Consider the following 25595-nt stretch of genomic DNA (forward strand, 5'->3'; position numbering starts at 1 on the left):
CCGGTCCGGAGGAGAAGGCGCTGCACCTGGCACCGGGAGAGGCCGGCGATGGCGCTTGACTTTTTGGCCGGATGCGTCGGGGGTGAGTAGGAGAGCTGAGGTCAGCGTACGCAGCGGCGTACAACGGGGGGGAGACAGTTTGGGGGTGGATGGGTGTGTGCATTCCCCGGGACGCCAGGAGGCCTTCACGTGCACCCCACTCCGGGCTTACTAGGGTTGGGGTGAAGCTGGAAGCGTGCACGGGCTTCACCCAGCCCCGGGCCCCGGGCTCCGGGGCGGGACTCGGGCCTTGGCGCCAGCGGGAGCCGGGGAGCTCGCAGGGAACAATAGGCTGCTAGGGGAGGCGGCTGCGCTAGTAGCAGCAGCAGCAGCAGCAGCGCCTCGCCCCCTCCCCCCCTTGCATTCCGAGCATCCTCAGCTTGGGGTCGGGTTAGCTGGAGCCTGGAGCCCGGGACTGCCCCTCCTCCCATCTCGATCCCCACCCCCCTCTCGAATCTAATCCCTACCTGGGGTGGAACCGGGTGGGCCTTTCCATTGCTGGGGGCTGGGGAAAGGTGAGGGTGGTCCTCGGGCCCCTGGCTTCTCCTCTTGGATCCTTCATCCTTTTGTTGCCCTGAAGCATTTGGGTAACACGTATGGGAGCCTCTCCTTTCGCCCAGGCTTAGATCCAAGGTTTGGATAAACAAGTCTCACTTTCTCCCACTTCACCACCTCCCACATGTCCTTAAAACCCCATTTCCCCACTGCGAGTTTGCCCCTGTTCTATTTTTACTTGGGAGGGGCGAAAAGTGAGGTCAGTGAAGTGGGGGCTCCCTCTCTTTTCAGGGCCCCTTAGACACAGTGTAACAATTTAAATTCCTCTCTCCATGTCTCATTTTTCTTCTAGTGAAATGAGGGGACTGGACTAGAAAGTTCTAAGGCTTTTGAATGTGGGAAGACCACACACAAGGTTGAATTTTAACTTTAATCACAATTAGAGTCTTTTAGGTGGCTACCAGGTATTTAACTTTGTGAGAACTTTCCCTCCCCTGTCTTAACTTTGTAGCTAGTCTTTAGGAAGTTGCTTGAGGTCCAACAAATGACTTCTTGAAAAATGGAGTTAACCCTTGTTCCTATACCATCAATAACTCTTTTCCCCTAAGTTTTCTGAAACTGCCATGATCACAGCAGCCCCTCATCCCTCTGAGCTTTGGGGGGGGGGGCAGTGCTAGTCAAAGGAAGCAGTGAAATCAAGCCTTCTGGAGAGTCTGGTTCAGAAGGGTTTTTGAGCTCGGGGATGGGGGGAGGGGAAAGAGGCTGGAGTTTCTGACTGCAAATCACATGAATAAATAACTTCCTGTCTTCAGGTTTCTTAACTCTGAGTGAGGTCTCTGGCTCCAGAACTTTCTACATACATAGTCAAGTTTTGTTCTGGTGTCCATCCCCTCCGTCACCCCTCCCCCCCAAAAAAACACCCTTTTCCCCTCCCCTACATAAATTGAAGAAACAACTGTGTCAGGCTCTAACTTAAAATCAAGAAATGTCCATTTTTCCCTTCAGAATTTATGACTTCAAGCATTTGCAGCCAGAGTGAGAGGGAAGGGAGAAGGAAGGAGGCAAGGAAAAAGAAAGAAGTTAAATAAAATGACCAGTATCATAGGATTTAGAATTGAAAAGCATCTTAGAGATGACTTTTTTACTTAGGACATGAAAGGGGTTACGTGAGGTCACACCAGTCCTCTCCTGATCGGCCTCTTTTCAGCCCTGGCATTTTGAAGTTAGCATTATGCCTTATTTAAAGGAAAGCAAATTATATTTGCAGCAAGAACAGGGAAGGATTGGCAGACGAAGCCAGGATTTAGTCTTTGCAGGAGAGCCACGTGATAACTTCGGTCCAGCCTTGCTCCAAGCTTTGGACAGTGACCTTATTATGTCTTTAAGAATTCACTGTTTTTCCGGGCACCTCCTTGGTGAGCCACAGGCCAAGCATTGATTTAGCACTGAGTTTGCCTTCAAGGAGAGAGAGTGGGGAGTTGCCTCCTTCCACTTTCTGGCATTTGTTCAGCCTGGTTTTTGGCCCTCGTTCTACAGTGGCAGCAAGCATCCCTATTCATCAGCTCAGCTACATGGCTTGTTCTTTACCGGAAACACTCTTCGCCTCTGGATTCCCAGAGTGCCATATATCAGATGGTCAAGATGTTTCTTGGGACTCTGGGGCCTCACAGCTCAGGGCACTTGTCAGTTTCACTGGCCAAGAGAAGACAACCAAGGGTGGAGATGAGATGGTAGGATAACCAAGAGTGGTCCTCATGGCTAGTGAAGACAGCTAGTAGTGGAGATGAGGGCAGTAGGAAAGTAGGGTAAACTATTTTTATATGGTTTCTTCTATAATACCCTACTTTTTTGTAGAATTAGGTGTATTTAGTAAAAATATATATATAAATATATAAATAAATTAAAAAATATATAAAATATCTATATAGCTTGGAAAGAACTAGGAGTTAACTTTTAAACTGTTGCAGGAATAAGAGTGGCATAGTGAATACATAAAGACTTGGATTCCAGGGCCACCTCTGACACATATTTGGCTGTATCATCATGATAGGTTTCTTCACTGAACCTCAGTTTCCTCATCTTTAAAATGAAAATAATATTACATGTTTAGATTGCTTGCCATCTTGGGGAGGGAGAAAAGAATTTGTAACTCAAAATCTTACAAAAGTGAATGTTGAAAACGATCTTTACATGTAATTGCAAAAAATAAAATACTATGGCAGGGGGAAGAATGTTACCTGTAGTGCCTACTCAGGGTTGTGAAAACCAAATGAGATGGTGGATATAAATTGGTTTTCATATGTTACCTTACTAGACAAGGTGTTCCCCACAAAGTCTTACTGCTGTTTTCAGTAAGTATGCATCCTGTATAGATCCACGTCAGCTCTTACACAACTTTGTCTTGTTTTAAGTTGCATAGCTAATTGATGGCAGAGGCAGGGCTGGCATCCACATCTCATAATTCCCTGCACATCCCAGGGGAGAGATTGGAAAACTGAAGATCTGGACACCAGGGACCAGTTCCTGGTGTACCGCTAAGTTTTGCTTTGTGATCCTTGGACAAATCACCTTCTTTCTTTGGCTTTCAGTCTTCTGGTAGAAGGTGGATTTTTATTTCCTCATATCACCAAGGGCTGCAGGTAAGATCAGAAGAACAAATGTGCTCTGGGAACTTAATGCTGTACGCCTATAGGAAATAGTAATGTTATAGTAAATTATAGTGAAGCACATTTTAAAATTTTAAAAACAACAAAAACTGCCTTCTAGAGACTACAGATACAGGCAGATCTGCTTATTCATTGATTAGTGAAGCAGTACAATATACTAGGAAGAGCCCTGGTCTAGAAGTTAGGATATTTGTCTTCTTAGTGGGAATGTATATGTATAGCCTGCATCACATTGCATGTCGTGGGGAGGGAGAGGGAGACTCTATCTGACTCGGTGGACAAAAGACATGTCATCTTTGGACCTTTGATGCCCCATCTATCAAATAATCGTAGCTGACATTTGGTACTTTAATGTCTAAAATTGCTTTCCTGAAAACGCAACACTTTGTGTGGCTGGTATAATAAGAGTCTTTGCTGAACTGGAACCCAGATCTCTTGTCCAGGTCTCCTGCCCCAGGCTTTTTCTGTATACTAAACTGGAGTGAAACTCTAACATGTTACAGTTTTCTAAAAGATCCCTCCCAGCTATGATAATTTTTTTTTTTGGCGTGGCAATCAAAGTGATTTGCCCAGGGTCACACAGCTAGTGAGTATCGTGTGTCTGAGGCCAGATTTGAACTCCTGGTGCTCCATCCACTGTGCCACCTAGCTGCCCCCCAGCTGTGATAATTTATGGCCTATAATTCCCAACTTTGATATGCTGTCCTAACTGCTGTTTCTTTAACCCCATTGCTCACAGCCCATCCAAGAGGTATCAGGTGCCATTTTGGGGTTTTCAAGGAAGTTCAGTAATAAACTGCAGTAGATAGAATGTTGGGCTTGGAGTCAGAAAGACTTATCTTCCACTTAACCCCATTTGCCTCAGTTCCTCATCTGTAAAATGAGCTGGAGAAGGAAATGGCAAACCACTCCAGTATCTTTGCCAAGAAAACCCTAAACGGGGTCACAAAGACTGGGACACAGCTGAACAGCAAGAAGTAGAAAGTTTCTCCTACATAAACACATTATCTGGGGCAGTGATGTGTCTGCTGGCACAGATGGTTCAAAGGGAGGAACAGGGAGTTGGTCCAAGCCAAACTGTTAAGCCCTAAGGGTCCTAGCCAGCCAGTGAACTTGTGTGGACTGAGTTAGGCTGCAGGGAGGAAATAGAGGACATTAGTCAGACAGAATCATCCCTCTATTTTTTTTCTTTTTTATTTATTTTGATTTATCAGCCATCACTTCCGTAAGTTTTTTGAGTTTTAAATTTTTCTCCCTCCCCACGACATGCAGTGTGATGCAGGCTATACATATACATTCCCATTAAACATTTTCACATTAGTGATGTAAGAATTAGAACCAATAGGAGGAACCACCAGAAAGATGTCCCTCTGTTTGTTAACTAACCTATGGAAGTTTGAGCAAGTCTCCTCTGTTAAATTAGGGAGTTAGATTTAATGACTACCAGCTCTAAATCTAGGATTCTGGGATGTCATGATGATCAGCTTTTTCCCTCAATTCATTCATAATCTACTGTCTTTGGAATTCAAAAAAAATCCTGTGGGGAATGTAGAACAGTATTTCTATCTAGTTCTTAGAATAGTCCAGTAGAACCAAAATGATAAATATTGGAGGGATGGTAGGAAAACAGGCACTTTAATGATGGTGGGCCTGTGCATAAGTACCACCATTTGGGAAAGCAGTTTGGATTTAGTCACAAAAAGTGACAAGACAATTGGTCCTTTGGCTCAGCTCTACAACAGCTTGGCCTGTGAGCCACTCTCAGGCCCTCCCCAAAGTTGGGGAGAGGTCTTAGGTGTGTAGTTATTTACAGCCTCTCTTTTTGTGGTGAGAGAAAACTGGAGACTAAAGAGATGCCCATCAGTAGCTGAATAATTTATTGTATACAGATGTAATGGAGTAGTGTTGTATAATCATGAGGAAGTAGATGGTTCCAAAGAGATGTGGAAAGATTTATATGAACTCATACAGAGTTAAATGAGAAGAATCAGAACAACTTATAGTATAACATCAATATTGTGAAAACAGTTTTGAAGACTTTTGTAAACTGATGAAAAATGAAATGGAACAGAACCACAAGAACCATTTGTATAGTGACCACAACAATGTAAAGATAAACAATTTTGAACGATGTTGTATTCAGTGAAAATCCACAATCAGGGAACTAATGCTTCACACCTCCTGGAAGAAAGGTGATAGATTTAGAGTGCAGAATGAAACACACACACACACACACAGACATGCACACACATGTGTGTGTGTGTGTGTGTATACTTTTTTAATAAGGTTAAATTAGTACTACAGAGTTGTGACACAGCTTATACATAGTAGAGTTCTGGACTTGGAGTCAGGAGAGATCTGGGTTCCAATCCTACCTCTGACATAAGTAGTATGTTCATGGGCAAATCATTTATCTGCTCAATTAAATTTCCTCATCTCTTACTAATATCTGCACTATGCACCTATTTTGCAAGGTTCTTATTAGGAGCAAATGAGGTGACGTATATAAAGCACCTTATAAATTATAGTTCTTGTTGCAGTGATAGCTCATTGGCCTTCAAAGGTCATTCTGAGCTTTTTGGCCAAAAGGAGGGAATGAGAAAGGAATTTGTAATTTTCATGCTAATAGATATGTGTGTAATGAACATACTAATTTAGTTTTCTCAAGAGCTGCCTTTCTGGCTTGGAAGTCAGAGCTCACAATGCAGCTTAAATTGATTAATCAAACTAATTTTTAAATCAGTTAATTTTTTTAAATTAATTTTTGAATCAATTAATCAAACTGATTAATTTGACAAGTCTCACAATCCCTGGCATCCTTCTGCCTGTGTACCTGAAATGAAGCGAGTCGAAGTTTGCAGAACCTGTTCCCATCACAGAACTCTGGTTCTGTACTTTAGGGAAGGAGGTCACAACCCCCAACACTCACCTTCTGAATTGTTGTATTGTGGGACTTACTGGTTTCTCCTGGGAAACCACTAAATGATTGTTTGTAATCCATCTTCCCCCTCCTTCCCCAGTTGTGATTTAAGTGATTTAACCTGTGCTTTTACTTCAACTGAAAAAGTACATTCCTCACTCTGAAATTGATTAATTAAACTACTTGATTACTGGCACTCCCATCTCTAGGCCTGCTTTGTGCATCTCTGAGCATTCTCAGGTTAGAAACTGGCTCAGTAAAAGTCCTGTCAACATTCCCATTGGATGGATAATGAAACCAGGGTTTGGAGAATTTAAAGTCACTAGTCTAAGGTCACCCATTCTGGAACCCAGATCCCACTTTATAATTGTTAACTTGAAGTAAGAGATGACTTTGAAGACCATTGACTGTCAGCCTTACATACATTTGTTCTTCCATTGGTTTATGGGAGTATAATTTTTTTTGTTTCCTCAGCTATTCTGTCATCTCCATGGCAAGGACTAGGGATCATGTCCTTGTGTCCCATGCTGGGTTGGGTATCATAGTGATTTCCTTCTCACAGATTCAAGTTCCTTCTCATGCATTACCTCATGTGATTCTTCTAATAAGTCTGAGTAACTGGATTAGGAATCATCCGTATTTTACAGATGAGAAAACCAAGGCTTAGGAAATTACAATGATTTGCCCAAGAAGTTTGTCTCCTGCACTGCCCCCCCATACAGTGTAAAATCTGAGCTGTCCTAACCCCCTCTCCCTACCCCCCTCCCACCCAATTACACGAGAATACCTCTCTACCCCTACTCCCCCCTTCCTCCCCTCAATCATTCCTGCTTATGCCTAGAAGGCTCTTGGAGAGCTCATCGAGGGAGTAGAATGGAATTTTAAGTTAAGGCCAAGAAGTTTCTTTTACTCCTCAGCCTAGACTGTAATCTTGCACAGAGAGTACAATACATCTTTGTATCTGTTCATACAAGGCTGGGTGCACTGATTCCCGGAAAGCTGTGGGCATCTTAATAAAGACAAGCTACCTTCTAGTCAGTAAGATCTGGGTTCAAGTTGTGCTGCCGACAGATTAGCTATGTGACTCTGGGCAACTGTCTAAGATTAAATTGTAGAGTAGTCACCTCTCTGAATTCCTATGACCAAGCAAATTGTTTTATCCACTTTTTTTTAAGTCTTCTGTGGGCAGCTGGTGGCACAGTGATTAGAGTACAGGCCGTGGAGTTAGGAGGACTTGAGTTCAAATCCAGCCTCAGACACTTTCTAGCTTTGTGACCGTGGGCAAGTCACAATTGGGGTTAATTGCCTTCAAAAAATAAAGGCTTCTGAGAGATGTGTATGGTCTAGTGAGCAGATGGGAATTCTAGCCCCAACTCTGAAAGCCGTGCTGTGACTATGGGCTAACTCCTGAGCTTCCATTTCCTTTTCTGTAAAATGGGGCAAACACTTGTACTACAGAGCTCTAGAAAGTGATTTATTAGGATGCAGTGTGGTAATAGTGTTGGACATGAAATAAGAAACTGGGTTCAAACCTGGGGCCAGTCATTTGATCTCTGGACCTCAGTTTCTTCATCTACAAAATTATAGGGTTGGGATAGATGACCTCAGAGGTCCCTTCAGTGCTCAGGTTACTATTCAGTGATTATTATAGTTACCGAAGGAATTCATGGATAGAAGGGTGGTATTAGAGTCAGGAAGTTTGAGTTGGAAGCCAAAGCCAGCATTTAGTTGCTATGTGACATGAATGATGAATGAATGAATGAATGAATGAAAAAGCATTTAAGACTCTTGCCCCCAGTGAATTTACATTCTAGTGAAGAAGATAATGTATGTAGGAGACAGTTATACAAGGAGAGGAGTGTTTGTTCAGGGAATTCTCTAGTAGAATCATAGTGACTGTCACATCCTTTTTGAGAAAGGGAATATTGATTTGATTACTGTTCCTAGAGATGGAGTCAGGAGGACCTGAGTTTAAATGTGGTCTCAGACACATAACACTCACTAGCTGTGTGACACTGGGCAAGTCACTTAACTCTGATTGCCTCAAAAAAATAAACCAAGTAATATTATAATATTAAAAACAAGTAAAATTATAATAACACCACCAATAACTAGAATTTATATGGCCCTGTCAGGTTTGTAAAGAGCATTTCAAGTATTATCTTATCCTCACAGCAATCCTGGGAGGTTGGTGCTATTATCCCAGTTTTATAGATAATAACTACTTACTGTGTGCCAGGCATTGTCTCCTTTCATCTCCACAACAACCTTGGGAGTTAGGTGCTATTATTGTCCCCATTTTACAGTTGAAGAAACTGAGGCAAACAGGTTAAATGACTTTGCCTGTGGTCTCACACACATAGTGTCTGAGGCTGAATTTGGACTTGGCTCTTCCTGACTCCAGGTTCAGCACCCTAACTCTAGCTACCTCGGTTTTCATCATTGTTGGTACCCCACTCAAGAAGTTTCTTCAGTTTAGATACCAGGAATACCTGGTGCAAATGCCTGCTCCTCCTTTGACCTGGAATAATAATAATAGCTCCCGGTAAGAAACCAACCTGTCCAGGCCTACTAACTGTAACCAGTACTCCATCCACCAGAAATTGCCTCATTCTTTCTCTCCATGACAGTCCTTAAGATAATTGACTTCAAAACACGGAATAAGGAAACAATGCAAGATGCTCAGCAGTTGAGAACTGAGTAGCCTGGTGGGATGATAACCCCTCTGCACTTTCCTATCCAGCCGCTAGGTGGCAGAGTGGAGCTGAATTTGGAGTGGCCAGTGAATTCCAGCGTGCCCTTAGAGACTTGTTCCTATGTGACCCTGGGCAAGTTACTGAACTGCTCAAGCCTCAGATTTCCCACCTGTAAAATGGGACTAAGTAAAGTTAGCAAAACAAAGTACATGGAGATTCTTCCCCATTCCAGTCTTACTCTAACCCCTCTTAATTCTGTGCTTTCCCTATGCTAGTTATTTCCCTTTTTTGTTTGTTTTTTAGGCAATTGGGGTTAAGTGACTTGCCCAGGGTCACACAGCTAGTAAGTGTCAAGTGTTTGGTCTGAGGCCAGATTTGAACTCAGGTCCTTCTGACTTCAGGGCCAGTGCTCTATCCACCGCTCCACCTAGCTGTCGCCAAGGTATTTCCCATTTATCCTTGCCATGTATATATTTGTTTGCATGTTATGTCCCCCCATTAGATCCTAAGTTCCTTGAGAGCAGAAGCACTCTTCTACCTAATTTTTTTTTGTATCCTTAGCACAATGCACACCAACACACACACACACACACACACACACACACACACACACAGAGTAGGCACTTAATAAATGTTGATGGTAGTTAAAGGCATGGAGAAGCAAATGTCAGACTTCTCCATTATCTTGCTAAGAAAGCCCTAAATGGGGTCACAGAGAGTTGGACATGACTGAAAAGGGCTGAGCAAGAGCAAAAGTCAGAGGCAATGCAATTGGGACAAATCCAGTGCTGAAGCAATAAGACATGGTAATGAGAATCATGGGCCCTAGGTTATATGATTAGAGGATTCGGAGCTGGAAGGGACCTTAGAGGAGCTTTGGGCTCCAGCTCCATCATTTACAGACTAGGAAATGGGTACAAAGAAAGGTGCGGTGATTTTCCATCTCTAGACTCTGAGCATTTTCACTGGCGGTCATCGGTTTGTGTCCTCCGTCTGTCTGTCCATCCCCCCCCCAATGCCTCAGTATTACCCTTCCTGATCTCTGCCTCCAGGCTTCTCTGGCCTCCTTTAACTCTCAGCTAAAATCTCACCTTCTGTGAGAAGCCTCTTAATTCCAGTGCCTTCTCTCTGTTGATTTTTTTTAATCTATCCTGTATATAGATATATCTATAAAAACAGATATATGGTGGGCAGCTAGGTGGCACAGTGGATAGGGCACTGGGCCTGGGGTCAGTAAGACACATTTTCCTGAGCTCAGATCTGGCCACAGAAGAGTTGTGTGACCCTGGTGAGTCACTTAATCCTGTTTGCCTCAGTTTCCTCATCTGTAAAATGAGCTGGAGAAGGAAATGGCAAACCACTGCAGTATCTGTGCCAGGAAAACCCCAAATGGGGTCATGAAGAATTAGACAGGACTGAAACGACTGAACAACAAAGGGTTACTACGTGACCTCAGGACAAGTCAGTGATAATAATAAAAAGCTGACGTTTACATAGTGCCTCCTGTGTGCCAGGCACTGTGCTGAATGCTTCACAGATATCTCATTTTGCCTTCAGAACAACTCTTCAAAGTAGGTGCTATCCTGAGCCACATTTTTACAGATGAAGAAACTGAGGCAAATAGGTGAAATGACTGTAAGTCTGAGGCTGAAATTAAACTCCTGACTCCAGGCCCACTGGCCACCACGTCACAAATCAGCTATGTAACTTCTGATTGTTTGTCCTTCCTTTTCCAAGACAGTCGTCCAGTGAAAGAGTTTTGGATTAGAGCAAACTACTACCCCACCCCCCACCACTCTTTTTGCAGGGCCTTCATACGATAACAAAAAACAGACTGAGGGCAGGATTTGGCAAGTTGGCAGGCAGGAGTTTGCTGACTGTCGAGGGACTTGGTGGAATGCAAGGTCTCTTCCAGTTCTGACATTTTTGACAGTTCTGTGTTTGTTATGCTGTGATAAGCACCTTCTGAGTGAAAGAGCTCATGTCTGGAGCTATCGAGGTAGAAAGCTAAAGCATACCAATAGAACTCTCTGTCACCCCTCCCCACACAAACCAGCCTTCCTTCTTCTGGGACTTCCCTGTGACTATTGAAGGCCCCACTCCCAATCGTTGTCAGCCCCTCACTCCTACTCCCCCCCAAATCCAGTCAGTTGACAGATCTTGTCGTTTCTCCCTTTGTAATATCTGTAGTCCAGGCAGCCAGGTGGTGCAGTGGGTAGAGCATGGGGCTTGGAGTCAGGAAGGCCTGAGTTCAAACTGGGCTTCAGACACTTGCTAACTTGTGTGACCCTGGGCAAGTCACTTAACCTCCATTTGCCTTAATCGGCTGGAGAAGGAAATGGCAAACCACTCCAGTGTCTTTGCCAAGAAAACCCCATGGTCAATACTGGAGTGCTGTGGTCCTTGGGGTCACGAAGACTCAGACGTGACTGAACAATAAAAAAAACACCTCTGCTGTATATACCCACTGACACTGGAACAGGCCCTCATGTTCTCATACCTAAGCCTGAGTTCAAATCCAGACTCAGATGCTTACTAGCTGTGTGACTGTGGATAAGTCACCTTAAAGAAGAAAACCAGCATTTATATGCTTTACAGATCTTAAAGTGCATATTATAGTTGTTGATATTATCATTATTATTATACTTGAACTATTGTAATGGCTTCTCTATGACCCTGGATAAGTCATTTAATGTTAAATGAAATAATGTATAAAGTACTTTGCAAAACTGAAAGTACAGATAAGTGGTGGTTGTTGTTACTATTATTATAATACCTGGATTATTATAATAGCCTCTTAATTGTTCTACCTGTATCCAGATCAAAATCCTCTGTTAGGCTTTTATAGCCCTTCATGACCTCCCACCCTTCCTTCCTTTCCTGGCTTTTTTTTTTTTTTTGGCTAGGCAGTGGGGTTAAGTGACTTGCCCAGGGTTACACAGCTAGTAAGTATTATGTGTCTGAGGCCAGATTTGAACTCAGGTCCTCCTGAATCCAGGGCCAGTGTTCTATCTACCGTGCCACCTAGCAGCCCCCCTTTCCTGACTTCTTATGCCTTACTCTGCCCCGTTCCAAGTACTCTAGAATCCAGTGACTCAGGCCTTCCAGCTGTTCCTCCCACAGGGTGACCCATCTGTTCCCACACTGTCCCCCAGGCTTCACCTCTACCTTCAGGTCCCAACTAAAATCCTTTCTTTTTCAAAGAGCTCCCCAAGCCCCCTAATGCTAGCCAGAGTCTTCCCTCTATGAGTGTCTCCAGCTTATTACAGTGTTTATCTTGTATGTACCTTGTCGTGTCCCTCATTAGAATGGGTCTCTTGAGCAGTGTTTTTGCCTTTCTGGAAGATGTTTGTTGACTGGTCTGACCGTTCGAGGATATCTGTGGTAATAGATGCATGAGTTGTACAGACATGATATCAAGAGTCTGATGAAGAGATTGTGGGACATGAATTGGGCCTTGAAGGGTGATTAGGATCCCCATCAAAGGGGTGAGGTAGAGAAGGCATTGCAGGAGTGTGTGTGTGTGTGTGTGTGTGTGTGTGTGTGTGTGTGTGTGTGTGTGTGTGTGACACAGGCGTCTGGGTACCTCAGCTTCAGCGCCATGTGCTGCTGATGTCTTCACTGATGGTGGCAGGGGCAGATATTTGACTGATCGGCAACAATCTTGCATCCCTTTCTACATGAGGCCTCTTTTCACAGCATTGTGCTTGGTACATAGGAGGCCCTTAAGAAATTCATATTGATTTGTTGATAAACCATGGGTAGCAAGATCACAGTCACCTTCAGCTAACTAGCTGATGACCTCAAGCTTCATTGCTGTCCTTGAGCAGTTGTATCTGACTCTTCATGACACCATCGGGGGTTTTCTTGGCAAAGATACTGGAGTGGTTTGCCATTTACTTCTCCAGCTCATATTATAGATGAGGAAACTTGAGGCCAGCAGGGTTGAGTGACTTGTGAAGGGTCACACAGCTAAGTAAATGAAGTAAGATTTGAACTCTGGAAGATGTCTTCTTGACTCCAGGCCCCAGTGCTGTAGCCACTGCACCACCTAACTGCCCTAAGCTTAATTACTTTTCAACTTTTATGGACCTCAGTTTTCTTATCAGCCCAGTGGCAGTGATATGCTCTGCTCTTCTTCCTCGTGGAGCTGTTGTAGGGTTGAATGTGATCGTCAACATAATTTGCAAAGCAGCTCCATGCAATGTTAAGGGATTATAAAAGTGAACTTCCATATGTGTAAAATTATATACTTCAGGCAGCAGTCATGGGGGTGGAGTGGGGGAGGTTCCTTGTAAGACCTTCACTGCTCCGAATGGATCTTTTTATAACATTTGGTATAATACACGGGCACTTGATTATATGATTTTTGTGGGTTCCTTATCTCTTTGACACTTGATAGAACTCAAGACCTGGGTTTTACACTCAGCTACGATGGGTCATACCCCTCAAAGCCACAGGTCCCCTTGGAAGTTGGGCACTATTGCTTACAGCATTTCAGAAACTCCCCTTTGGGAAATGCAGGTATAGCCCTGAGCACATGCTTTGAACATCCAAATCTTTGTCCTTTGAGGATGGATTTGATTTTCAGAAATAACCAAGAGTCACATCACAATCACTCACTCTACATCCATTCAAACTGGACTACTCTTTTTGTCTCCTAAATGTCTATTTTACTTTTCCACCTTATATGGTAACCTCAGTCTCACTCATCCAAAGACCCCTTCCTAAAGATGCCCCCTCAACCAGCAAATATGTATTGAGCACTTAACATTGAAATGAATTGTTGGAGAAGATGCCCTATTTAAATCCTTGCCCTCATGGAGTGAGACTGACTAACACAGATAAAGTAGATATGGGGTACATAAAACCAAGTGTCTTTTGAAGCCAGAAGGGAAATGGGGAAGGTCTGGATAGATCATTTAGAGAAGGCTTCTTGAAAAAGAAGGGAGCAAGCATTTATATAGCACTTGCTGTGTGCTAGACCCAGCTAAGTGCTGTATAATTTTCTCATGTTTCTCATCCTCATAACAGCCATACGAGGTAGGTGCGTTTTATTACCCCCATTTTACATTTGAGGAAAGTAGGGCAGAAGGAAATTAAGTTAACTTGCTCAGGATCACACAGCTAGTAAATGTCTGAGTCTGGATTTGAACTTTGTGACTCCAGGCCCAGCACCCTATCCACAGAGGCAACCTGGCTGCCTCTAAGCTTATTCTTGAGGGAGGAAATGTTGAGTTCAACTTTAAAGGATGGGTTGGAATTGAACAGCTAGGGGACATGTCAGGGAGGGAAGACATTCTAGGCACAGGAGAAAACTCAACGACATAGATGTGTGGAGTGTGTTCCTGGGCAGAGAAGTCTGGGTTAAAGTAAAAGGCCTTGAATGGGACCTCAGAAGCCAGAGTCCAACCAACCCCGTCGTGATACAGATGGAGCAGTGGAGGCCCAGAGAGTGTATGACGTTGCTCAAGGTCATATGAGTAGATAGTAAGCAACACTCCAGTATTTTTGCCAAGAACCTTCTCCCCCAACCCCCATGAGTCTTACACAACTGGACTCAACCAAAGATTCTTTCCTACCCCCACCCCCACTTATCAACCTCAGCCTCCTTGGGAATTGGAAATGTGGGGTGGCTGGGAAGTCACGTGTCTATCCACTTGACATTTTGCATTTTTCTTAATCTTCAGGTGCTGCAGGTGTGCTGGTGGGACATCCCTTTGACACTGTCAAGGTGAGGTTTTTTTCCACAGGTTTAATTATAAAATGAATTTGCACACAATGCAGCCCCACTGAAAAAGGGAACTGGGGAAAATTGGGAATAACATTTCAGGGGAAGTTTTCCAGCTTTTTTCATTTTTACCTGAAGTGTGTAAAAGTGCTTTCTGGGTATCTATGGAGAGGTGTCAAGTGTATACCTGGAGAAACCATCTTATTGAGACTTTGTTTTTTTAAATCTGAAACTGTTTAGGGGCGAATCATTTATAAATTCTCGTTTGAAGTAGTCTTGAGGGCCTGGACACTTGGAAAAACCTGAGTGCATGTTGCTGTGAAGATTTCTGACATGCTTTTGGGAATAACTGACTGACTTAGTTAAGCCCTTTCTAGACTTTGTTTCCCAGGCACCTCTCCAAGGCCACTAGAGAATGCCATTCTTTGACTCACTTTTCAGGAAGATGAAAGCCTGTAAATAGAGTTTCAGCCAAGTTTTATTTTTTGTTGTTGTTGTTGGGGAGAAGGGGAGAAGGCTAAACACTTAAATGGGTTACCCTGTGGACTGGCGGAACCCCCCCAATATCTGACCAGCCTGGGGTCAAAGAGAAGCTTTGGGGAAAACAATCCGAACCCCTAAAAGGTAAATCCATATCTCTTATTGCCTGACTGTATCACTCCTTCCCTCCCCTTCCCAGCCACTACCCACTTAGGGGAAGCCTTGTGCCTTAGGGGTAAGAAGACAATGTATCTAATAGGTTCCCTTATAAGCTAAAAGGAAGAATTCCTTACTTCATTTCTGCTGAAATAATAAGAAACTAAAGCATGAGCTGGTTTTTTTGTTTGGCTTAAAAAAGTGTCGTATTTCCTATTGATCCAAGGCCTACTTTGTGTTAGGCAATCATGATTTCTAAAACTTGTTTGCAAGTTAAATCATATATTAAATGTTTGGAGGTGAGGTGTCTCCCAAATGAACCCAAGGGGAAGCCTTTTACAAAGCCAAGAGGCAGCTCCATATTCATCCCATTACATAAATTCAGATTCTCTTAGAAAGGCATACCCTGCATATCCTGGAACCACAAGTAAATGGCTTATTTCTGATCCTGAATTAGCATTAGCTTTGACTCCCTGATAGCTGCTTTTAGAAAGCAGGAAATGGCCCTACGACCTTGCCCCTCTCCTGTGGAGGAGAAAAGAGAATTTTTGAATGATTTCTTCCCAGTCCCCAACGTCCTTCCCTACCTGGTACGGTAGATAGTGCAAATATTTTTCTCCCCCTTTTACAGAAAAGGAAACTGAGGCTTAGTATTAGAGCTAGGTTTTGAACTTGCAAGCTCAATAGTATTTCATGTATTCTGAATGTGATATGTTCACATGTGTTTTATGGTCTCAGGGTTTTTGTTTTTAAAGAAAATTATAGCCTTTACTTTGATAACCTGAGGCCCTTACTGAAAGAGGAGATACAGTATTTACCTCTCCCTAAGCATTCTCCCTTTGCTTAGCCTCCATTCAGACTAAACCAGGCAACTTGAAGTTAGAGACTTCAGGATGGAAAAGAATCAATTTCTTTAAATCCCATTTTAAAAAGTCATTCAAAACGAATTCTCCCCCCCAAAAAAAAAAATCTGGGGAATTTTCCTGTTCTTTCAACTTTCTGTAAATTGGGAAACAGTTAGTAGTATTAGCAAGTATAGTATAGAAAGGTTTGGAGAGAGACCTGTATCCAGCTCTTAACACTTACTAGCTAGGTGACTTCATACAAATCATTTAGCTTTTCTCACCTCAAAAAGAGATGCTTACAAAGCAAAGTGCTATTTAAAAAATGGGTTTGGGGGCAGCTAGGTGGCTCAGTAGATAGAGCACAGGCCCTGAAGTCAGAAGGACCTGAATTCAGATCCAGCCTCAGACACATAATACTCACTAGCTGTGTGACTGGGCTACTCACTTAACCCCAATTGCCTCACAAAGAAAAGGGGGGGGGGAAGGTTCCTTTCAAAATCTTCCTTACTAAATCAAGATGCTAGTGAGGTTGCCCCACTTTTTTTTTCTGGATAGTTTCCTTCCAGTGTACTTTATCACCAACATACTAACTTATTTCAAATAAGTTTTTAAGGCTTACGAAGTGATTTTTCTCCCCAAGGACCTGTGGAGTAGATAGTGTACATATTGCCATTCCCATTTTACAGGTGAGGAAACTGAGGCTTAGAGAGGTGAATCGATTGGTGTCCTGACTCTTAAGACCAGTCAATATAATCCTCCTTTTTTATTTGTAGGCTAAGTCTTGGTTCCCTGTGATGGTCATTAAATAATAATAATAATAATAATAACAACAACAATAACAATAAAATTATGATGGCATTATCTTCATCTTTGGCTCATAGGAGCATAGATCATAGCCAGTTAGAGCCAGAAAAGGATTTAGAGGTCACTTTATTCAACCTCTTAGTTTTACATATAAAGGAATTATTAAATGTTTTGAACATTAGGATTAGAGTCTGGATTTGAATCCAGGTTCCAGAATCCAAATCCAGTGTTCTTTCAATTTCTTGCCATTCTAGCCTAGGGCCTAGGTAGGCTTAATTAAATTTTTGTGTTGCTCCCCAGTCCACCTGGTTGCTAATCTGTCAACAAATACTTGAAATCCCTTTTGTGATGTGAACAGTTCAGCTTTTGTCATTCCCATGGTGCCCCCCAGGGGTTCAGGGTCTGGCTTCCAGAGGGTGGGGCCACTGGTTTTCCAATTCTAGAATAATAGATTGGATCAGGGGTCCTCCCCAGCACTGCTTCCCACTCCCTCCCTTCCCTCCCCACCCCTGTGTGTTTGATGTGATGTTGAAAATTTGTTCTGTTGCTTTTTAACTGCCTTTACTTTCTGAGCCCAGGGCTGTCTTCATTATAACAGCAAAAGTGTTACTTTGTTGTAGATGAGAGATAAGCCTCATCACTGGAGAGTTACCTAGTAAGTACAGACCAGGTGAACCTTCTGTTTCTCTCAGTCTGAATTTCTCCCAGAATGTATGATTAGTGCCAAGAATGGACATAAAAATCCCCCTGGAGTGCTTCGTCCCGGGCACCCCAAGCTCTGACCAGTAATTGGGGGTGGAGGGTTGTGGGTAGGGACAGTATCTCCAGCCTGGCTAGAACCTCCACTGACCAGCCCAGTTTTCCACATCTTCCCCCCAAAAAAAATTTCCTAGAGGAATTAGCACTATTACCACTACCAATATAACTAGACCTGACTTCCGTGCACCCTTTATTCAGAGCATTTAAACTGTATTTCCTCCAATGCTTGAGACTTGGACCCTATTTCTCCCTCTAAACCAGAGTTGGGATGACCATAATTCGATGCATCAGGACCTGGAAGGAGAAGGGGATCATTGGGATTGGAGGGAGTGTGGGGATGGGGATGAATGAACCTCAAGACTGCTTTTTGGATAAAGGGTGGTTTGTTTCATATATCTGAGGTTTTCTACCTGATTTGAAAGCAAACTTGAACTAGTAGACAGGCAGCCTGTCATAAAGTCCTGGTTTGAGAGTGATCAGGGATTGGGAGCCTCCTTCCTGCAGTGTTTCTAAGCCCTGTCTCTAGGAAAGAACATGTTCTCATTCACAGGCATTTTAATTAAAATAACTTTCTGAATGTTAGAGGAAAAAAATCACCCCACGGAAAATCCCATTATGTTTCAAAACCAACACATAAGTAAAAGCCAGCCCTTTTATTTTTTAAATTTCAGCCAGACTGGTGACCCTTTCTTAAGATGCATTTGAACCATTCATTTTTATAGAACCTAACCTTTGTTTGGTATGAGCCAAGTGGGCATTTCCTCTGGGCGCTGTCTACATGTGCAGTCACACTTTTCTCACGGAGTTATTAACCTACAGAGTTGTGCTTTTTTTTTTGCTGTTGTTTAAAGTTAAAGAAGCATTTTAAAAAATTCATCCTCATCTCCTCTGCCCTTCCATACACTCACATACATATACCACTACTATGTAATATCTTCCTAAAAAAGTAATCCCCCTTTTGAGTTTCTGGTTTTTCCAGGATGGCTCTTAGCTTCAAAGGCCAGGTGAAGAGACCTATCCTTCCCCTGGCTATGGACTCACTGTATCTTCTAGTCCCTCCACAGAAGACAGGATAGATGGCCTTCCCTTACTGCTTTCAGAACCAAGTGCTAATAAGTCAGGGAAAGACCTTGCCAAGGAAAATTAAAGGAATGATCTAAAAAAAAAAACCCAAAAACTAACAACCCAGTAAGGATGATAGAATGTAGAGATGGAAGTCTTCATTCATTTTACAAAGGAGGAAACTAAGCCCGGAAAGCACAAGGATTTAACCCTCAGTCTCCAAATCCAGTACTCTTTGGCTCTGGAACTACTGGAAGGGGCAGGGTGCTCTCTATCTCAGTCACATACAAATAAAGCTTTGAGGAAATGTTTCTCCATATCTCTGCAACTTGAAAAAAATGCATATCAAGAATAGAGATTGTCTGTAGGAGAACCTCATCCTTCTCCCAGCTGCTGATATCTGAAGTCTAAAGCCAGCCCCATGGAACCTGCCCTCCTAACTGGAGAGAGCTGCTTGCTGATTGAGCCCTGTGGAGTCTGGTCTGGACCTGACACTGCTCTCCTTAAAAATAAGGTTTTTTTTTAACTCGGGTGGGAGTTTGATATCTATATTAGGGACCCCTGGCAAACCCAAACTGTTGAGCATAAATTGTACTGTATTTACTCTTCCTAACCTCTACTCCTCCCTTTAAAAAAAGAAAAAGAAGCACCATTTTGATCTTTATAATGAGGACAGTTGAATAAACTGAGAGCAGGTATTGTCCTAAGCCTCTCTGGTGATATAATGGTATCCAGTGGATATTAGCAGCTCACCCTTACAGTGGGAATCCATTAACGGGTTAATTTAGCATTTAGCAGCTCAGAGAACAAGAAGGGTTCTGTGAACAGTTCAGGACCTGATTTTAGACCCCTCAAGGGGTAACCACACAGTCCTGCTCCAGGGCCCAGTCAAGCCTAGGGAGGCCTATGCTTTCACCAAGAGCGCGTTCCTATTAACTCCCTTTCCATTCAAGCCCCATGAAATGTTTTGTGCATCATCCTTACGTTCCCCCCACCAACCCTCTTTACCTTAATTATAAAATAACCCGCCTAGTGCATCTCACCACTTCCTGCTCTCTGATGGCCACATGTGGGCCTCCCTAGCGCTGTAGATGTTAAGTACACAGGACAAGTAAACTGTGTGGGTTTCCCTGGGCTTGTCAAACCTTTTTTTCACTGTAGACTTTTGTTCTAGGTACGCCTCCAGGTTCAGAGTGTAGAGAAACCTCTCTACCGAGGGACTTTCCACTGCTTTCAGTCCATTGTCAAGCAAGAAACTGTAAGTAATAGTAATTCACATTTCTTCAGTGCTTTGTGGTTCACTGGGCATCTTTTACAACAACCCTTAGAATTTGGGTAATCTAAGAATTGTTCTCTCTGATTTAGAGGCAGAATCACTGGAGTATGGTCCCATTTACTGGCTATGTGACCCTGGGCAAGTCACTTAACTCTGTTGGTCACAGATTCCTCATCTGTAAAATGAGCTGGAGAAGGAAATGGCAAACCACTCTAGTATCTTTGCTAAAAAAAACCCAAAATGGGAGTCAGATATGACTGAAAAAAAAATCGACAACAACAATAGACTTGAATCCTCATGTAGTGGGATACTCATTTTAACAAACCACTCTATCAGTATGGTGGAAGGCTTGGGTCCTGGGAGTTTTGTTTTTTTTTAAAGCGCGTACTGTGCACAAAGCACTGTGTGCTAAGACCTACTCATAAAGAGCTTACCTTTGCATGGAAGATGTGAGATACACAGAGATGAGGTAGTTGGGAGAAACAGACTGCACTAGCTAGCTGTGGAAGAGGCACTAGTACCTCAGTTGAGCCTTAAAGAAAGGCGTGGATTTTGAGAAATGAGGAAAGTATGCTCGGGAGAAGGCCTGTGTGCAGGAACAGAGATGGAGCTCATCTCCACAGTTGTTACATTGATTACCTGCTGGATACCAGTTGATGAGGAGAGGACAGTACCTTCTCATCATTCTCATGGTCTAACAGACTTGAAGTTTCTGAAGTAATAGCAACAACAGCAATAATAATGGCTAATATTCATACAGCACTTACTAGGTGCCAGGCCCTGTGCCCTTTACAATTATTATCTGATTTGATCCTCACAACCACCCTGAGAAGTACGGGGCTAATATCCCCATTTTACAGATGAGGAAATGGAGCAAACAGAGGTAAAGAGACTTACCCAGGGTCACATAGCTAGTAAGTGTCTGAGTAAGTATACAAACACCCTGTATGTCCCTTTGTTGCTGTAGCTTTGCACACTGTAGGTGTCACCAAGAAAAATGAATAAATTCCGCAAAATGAATACATGAATCCAGGTGCCAAGACAAGATGTACTTCTGTAAAGCAGGTAACACCAAAGAGCCTAAGTATAAATAAATGCTTGATACAAAGATAAATAAGACATAGTCATTGCCCTCAGAGAGCTTGCAGAAGAGGACGTGCCCTGTAATTTACAGGACACAAATATGAAACGGATTGAAGAGTTACCAGCACAGACCCCTTGACTTTTTCCAGAGCAGGCCTAATGGCGTAGCCTTTCCAGATTACCTGTGTATGCCTCTTAAGCACCCTTTAAACCTCTATGGGTGGTGGCATATATTGCCCCTTGTTCAGTCCTTTCAGTCATGTCTGACTCTTTCATGATCCCATTTGAGGTTTTCTCTGCAAAACTACTGAACTGGTTTGCCATTTCCTTCTCCAGCTCATACAGAGGAAACTGAGGCACAAGGTGAAGTGACTTGCCTAGGGTCACACAGCTAGTAAGTGTCTGAGGCTGGATTTTAACTCCAGGTCTTCCTGACTCCAGGTGCAGGGCTTTGTCCATGGTGCCACCTTACACGCTGAAAAGGGGTCTCAAAGGAATACCCTTCCAACGCAGTAGGATAGAGAAACCCCACTACCACACCCTTAGCAAGGGTTCTTCTACCCCCTTTGTTCAGAAGACCTCTAGTGAAGGCAAAATCCCTCCTAGGGAGCCAGCCCATTCATTCCATCATAAAATGACTTCATTATTTTTCTTTTTCTTAAATGGAACTTGAATCTACTTCTCTGTAACTTTCAATCACTGTGACTTTCAATAAGATAATATTTATTAAGCACCTACTAAGTGCTAGGCAGCTACGTGGCAAAGTGAATAGAATGCCGGGCCTGGAGTCAGGAAGACTCATCTTCCCGAGTTCAGATTTGGCCTTAAGATACTCATTAGCTGTGTAACAGTGGGCAAGACACTTAACCCTGTTTGCCTCAGTTTCCTCATCTGTAAAATAAGCTGGAGAAGGAAATGGCAAACCATTCCAGTATCTTTGCCAAAAAATCCCTAAACAGGGTCACAAAGCGTCAGATGCAACTGAGAAATGACACAGCAACAAATACTCTAAGCACTGGGAATATAAAAAGAGGCAAAAGATCGTTCCTGCCCTCAAGGAGCTTACAGTCTAATGGAGGAGACAAAGTGCAAACAAATATATACAAAGCAAGCTATATACAGGATAAATAGGAAATAATTAACAGAAAGTAGGAACTGAAAGTAAAAAGGATTTTAATTGGGGCGTAAAGGAAGCCAATTTCCATGTAATCTTACTTCTGCTGTCTGGGGCAAAACATCCCTCTTCTAGTCAGCCCTACAGATACTTCAAGATAAGAATCATGTATCCCAGAGGTCTCATCTTTCCCAGGGTAAATATCCCTTACCCTGTTTGTTTTCTAGACCGGGAAACAGCACCAGAGAGGTGGGGCTGCTTGCTCCGTCACACAGAGAGGAAATTGTAAAGCTGGAATTTAAACCTGGGGTCTCTGGCCCTTTTAATCTGGAGGTCTTAACACTGTACCACCCTGTCAACCAGACTTTGGAAACGTGGCTTGTCTTGAAGTCCTTTAACAGTACTATAACTCAGTGTGATCTGTGTCATGAGTTGTTAGGGGGGTACTGTAGACATACGGAGATGGGAAGCTTGTTTTATCTTTTGTGGGCCAATGTGTTAATGGTTACAGAGAGCATTAGGCTTGGAGTCAGACAGAAAACCTGAATTAGAATTCAGACCCTACGCTTTTACTAACTCCCCAAGTGACTTTCCTCCCTCTGAGCCTCAGTTTGTAAAAATGAAAAGATTGAACTCGATAAAATCCCTTTTGGCATTGACACCTCTGTGATTTGATTGATATATTGATAAATGCTTTCTTCAGCATATCTTAAATTAGTTAATCCTTACAATTATCCTTGATTTTTGTTCTTAGTATTTTTTTTTTTTACTATTTCTATTTTATGAATGAGAAAACTGAGGACCAGAAAGAGAAGGCTGCTTGTCCAGGGTCATGGCAGTGAATGAGATGGTGGTGGGACTGACATCATCCCAAGTCTTCTGATTTTTAGCATAGGGCTTAATATTTTCCTTTGTACAGGGTTTATTTTTTGTTTTTTGTTTTGTTTTGTTTTCTGGCAAGGCAGTGGGATTAAGTGACTTGCCCAGGGTCACACACCTGAAGTGTTATGTGTCTAAGGCTGGATTTGAACTCAGTTCTCCTGAATCTAGCGCCGCTTGGGTTTTTTTCCCCACCATATGATGACTTCCTCTATTCATGAGGCAGTTTTTATCACCACCACCACCATTCCCCATCATTTATTATTTTTTCCTCTTCTATTTTGCTTTTAGGTATTTGGCCTGTACAAAGGTATTGGGTCGCCCATGATGGGCCTGACCTTTATCAATGCCCTTGTGTTTGGGGTCCAAGGCAACACAATCCGGGCCCTGGGAAAGGACACACCCATGAACCAGTTCATGGCCGGGTCTGCTGCAGGCGCCATCCAGTGTGTGATCTGCTGCCCAATGGAACTGGCCAAAACTCGGATGCAGCTTCAAGGCACGGGCGAGTACAAACTGAAGACAAGGACCTACAAAAACTCCCTGGACTGCCTGGCGAAGATCTACCAGCAGGAGGGTCTGCGTGGAATTAACAAAGGCATGGTGTCCACTCTGATCCGTGAGACGCCCAGCTTTGGCTTCTACTTCCTCACCTATGACTGCCTTACCCGCTCCCTGGGCTGTGAGCCTGAGGACAACTTTGTGGTGCCCAAGCTGCTTTTGGCAGGTGGCATGTCTGGGATTGTGTCCTGGCTCTCGACCTACCCTATGGATGTGATTAAATCCCGCCTACAGGCAGATGGCGTGCGGGGTGTCGAGCAGTACAGTGGCATTCTCGACTGTGTGCGCAAGAGTTATCAGGTAGAAGGCTGGAGGGTGTTCACCCGGGGTCTCACATCCACCCTGCTGCGAGCCTTCCCGGTCAATGCAGCCACCTTTGCCACTGTCACCATCTTCCTTATGTACACACGGTCAGAGGAAGTGACGACAGAGTGTGAGACAGCCCTCCCTCAGCCTTCCAGCTTGTAAAGATTTGCCCCCAGCCCCAGGATGTCTCCTCTTCACTTTTGACATGTCCCTCTCCCCCAACCCAGAGCTGGACTTTGCCCTGTCATATTTTTGTAAATGCCTGTCCTTGTAGAAAACGATGTAAACAAACTCTACTAAGTTTTTTTTCACCTGACTTGGCCTGGGTACTGTCTTGTCTTCTGGGGAGCCTGGGTATCATCCCTCCTGGTGACACACCTTCCTTCTGTTGTTTCTTGGGAATGTAGCCAGCCTCTGTTCTAAAGCACCTCAGAAGCCAGTATTCTGATCCTAGGGCACACTGGAGTTAATTCTTTTTCTCCTGATGCCAGCATTCTGACAGATTCTTTCCTGGATTTTAATCAACCCAACCCTTCTTCACGAGGGTCAAATCTACTCCATTTTTGAAGAGCTTAGAGGCCATTTGTCCTTGGGCCTGGTCACATTTTATTTTCTTATATTGGACCCATTTGATTTTTCTGAGGCTTAGATTTAGAGACTTCTATCATGTGTTCTGAGCAAAGGATTTGGAGTCAGGCCTGGGTTTTAATGTCACTTCTGTTCCTGTGTGACCCTGAGCAAATCGCTTCTTCCATGGGATTCAGTTTCATATATCATAAAATGAAGGTGTTGGAATTGGTGATCTCTGTGGTCTTTCCCCATCTAAATTTTAGGATTCATAGTCAAGGCTTGTTGTTGGCTTCCTGTTCTTCCTATCCCAGAAGATAAGTCTTGCCTCCCTAGGCTAAGAAACACTTCCCCTATGGTTCTGGATCAGCAGGTATTTCATTCAGGACCAGTACTGTGGCTGGGGGCACAAGCAGAGAGGCCTAGGCATCACTGCCCAGCAAGATGGCACCTCTTCCACCCTTCCTCAGTAACAGAAAGTTTGCTTGTGGTGTTTTATAGATAAAAAAGTCAACTAACATTTTTATCTTGTTAAACTCAGAACAGAGAGAGCTAATGGAGTCAGATGACAGTGCCATAGCCGCCCCCACCCCCTGAACTGTACGTTTTGAATGGGTGTTTTAGGTAGATGTGGTTTCAAGTATGTTGAGAGGTACACAGCATCAAATGTGGACTCTGGGAATCTTTGAGTTTATTGCTATCAGAATGCCATTCTCATTTTTGAGGATCTAATAAGCCTTGTTTATGCAAATAATTTGATAATGGGGGATAAGCCACAAAAACTGAGCCGCAGATAATAGAGAATGGGGCCATTCACCATATTGTTTCCTGGGAAGCAGGAAATGACTCTCCCTTGGTGCAGTGCAGGGGACTTGGGACAAGTTTAGATGGTTCAGGGGATAGGTCCTTTTTACATTGTATTTTAAGAAAACATAATAGCAATTTGCACTGTCAGAAATTATGCTGAAAACACTTATTTTCTGGATCCAATTATTTGGCAGAAGGCAGAGGAGGGTATTGTGGCCATTTGTAGGCTCCCGCTGAGGTTCACACTGAATGTAAAATGTGTCACCTAAAGTTTATGTACAAGTCAATGATACCCTTGTAAGATATTCTGTAATTATTGTACAGAGTCAATAAAAATTTTTTTTTTAAA

At 43.3% G+C, this 25595-nt stretch overlaps 1 protein-coding gene across 3 annotated transcripts; it reads left to right on the forward strand.

The window, feature by feature from the left end:
* SLC25A29 (solute carrier family 25 member 29) lies at positions 1–25595 on the forward strand. 3 transcript variants are annotated; one of them, XM_078150418.1, is made up of 5 exons: positions 14583–15171; positions 17453–17487; positions 19022–19167; positions 19828–19911; positions 23297–25595. In XM_078150418.1, the coding sequence occupies exons 3-5, from the start codon at positions 19075–19077 to the stop codon at positions 24032–24034; spliced, it is 915 nt and encodes a 304-aa protein (XP_078006544.1). In that variant the 5' UTR covers positions 14583–15171; positions 17453–17487; positions 19022–19074; the 3' UTR covers positions 24035–25595. The 3 variants fall into 3 exon arrangements, with proteins under 3 accessions (XP_020862968.1, XP_078006544.1, XP_020862969.1); XM_021007309.2 differs by lacking the exons at positions 14583–15171; positions 17453–17487; positions 19022–19167 and adding exons at positions 1–82; positions 14507–14550; XM_021007310.2 differs by having other exon boundaries at positions 14583–19167.

The sequence above is a fragment of the Phascolarctos cinereus genome, unplaced genomic scaffold (assembly GCF_003287225.1).
Source record: "Phascolarctos cinereus isolate Bilbo 61053 unplaced genomic scaffold, phaCin_HiC Scaffold_2;HRSCAF=192, whole genome shotgun sequence".
NCBI classification, from domain to species: Eukaryota; Metazoa; Chordata; class Mammalia; order Diprotodontia; family Phascolarctidae; genus Phascolarctos; species Phascolarctos cinereus.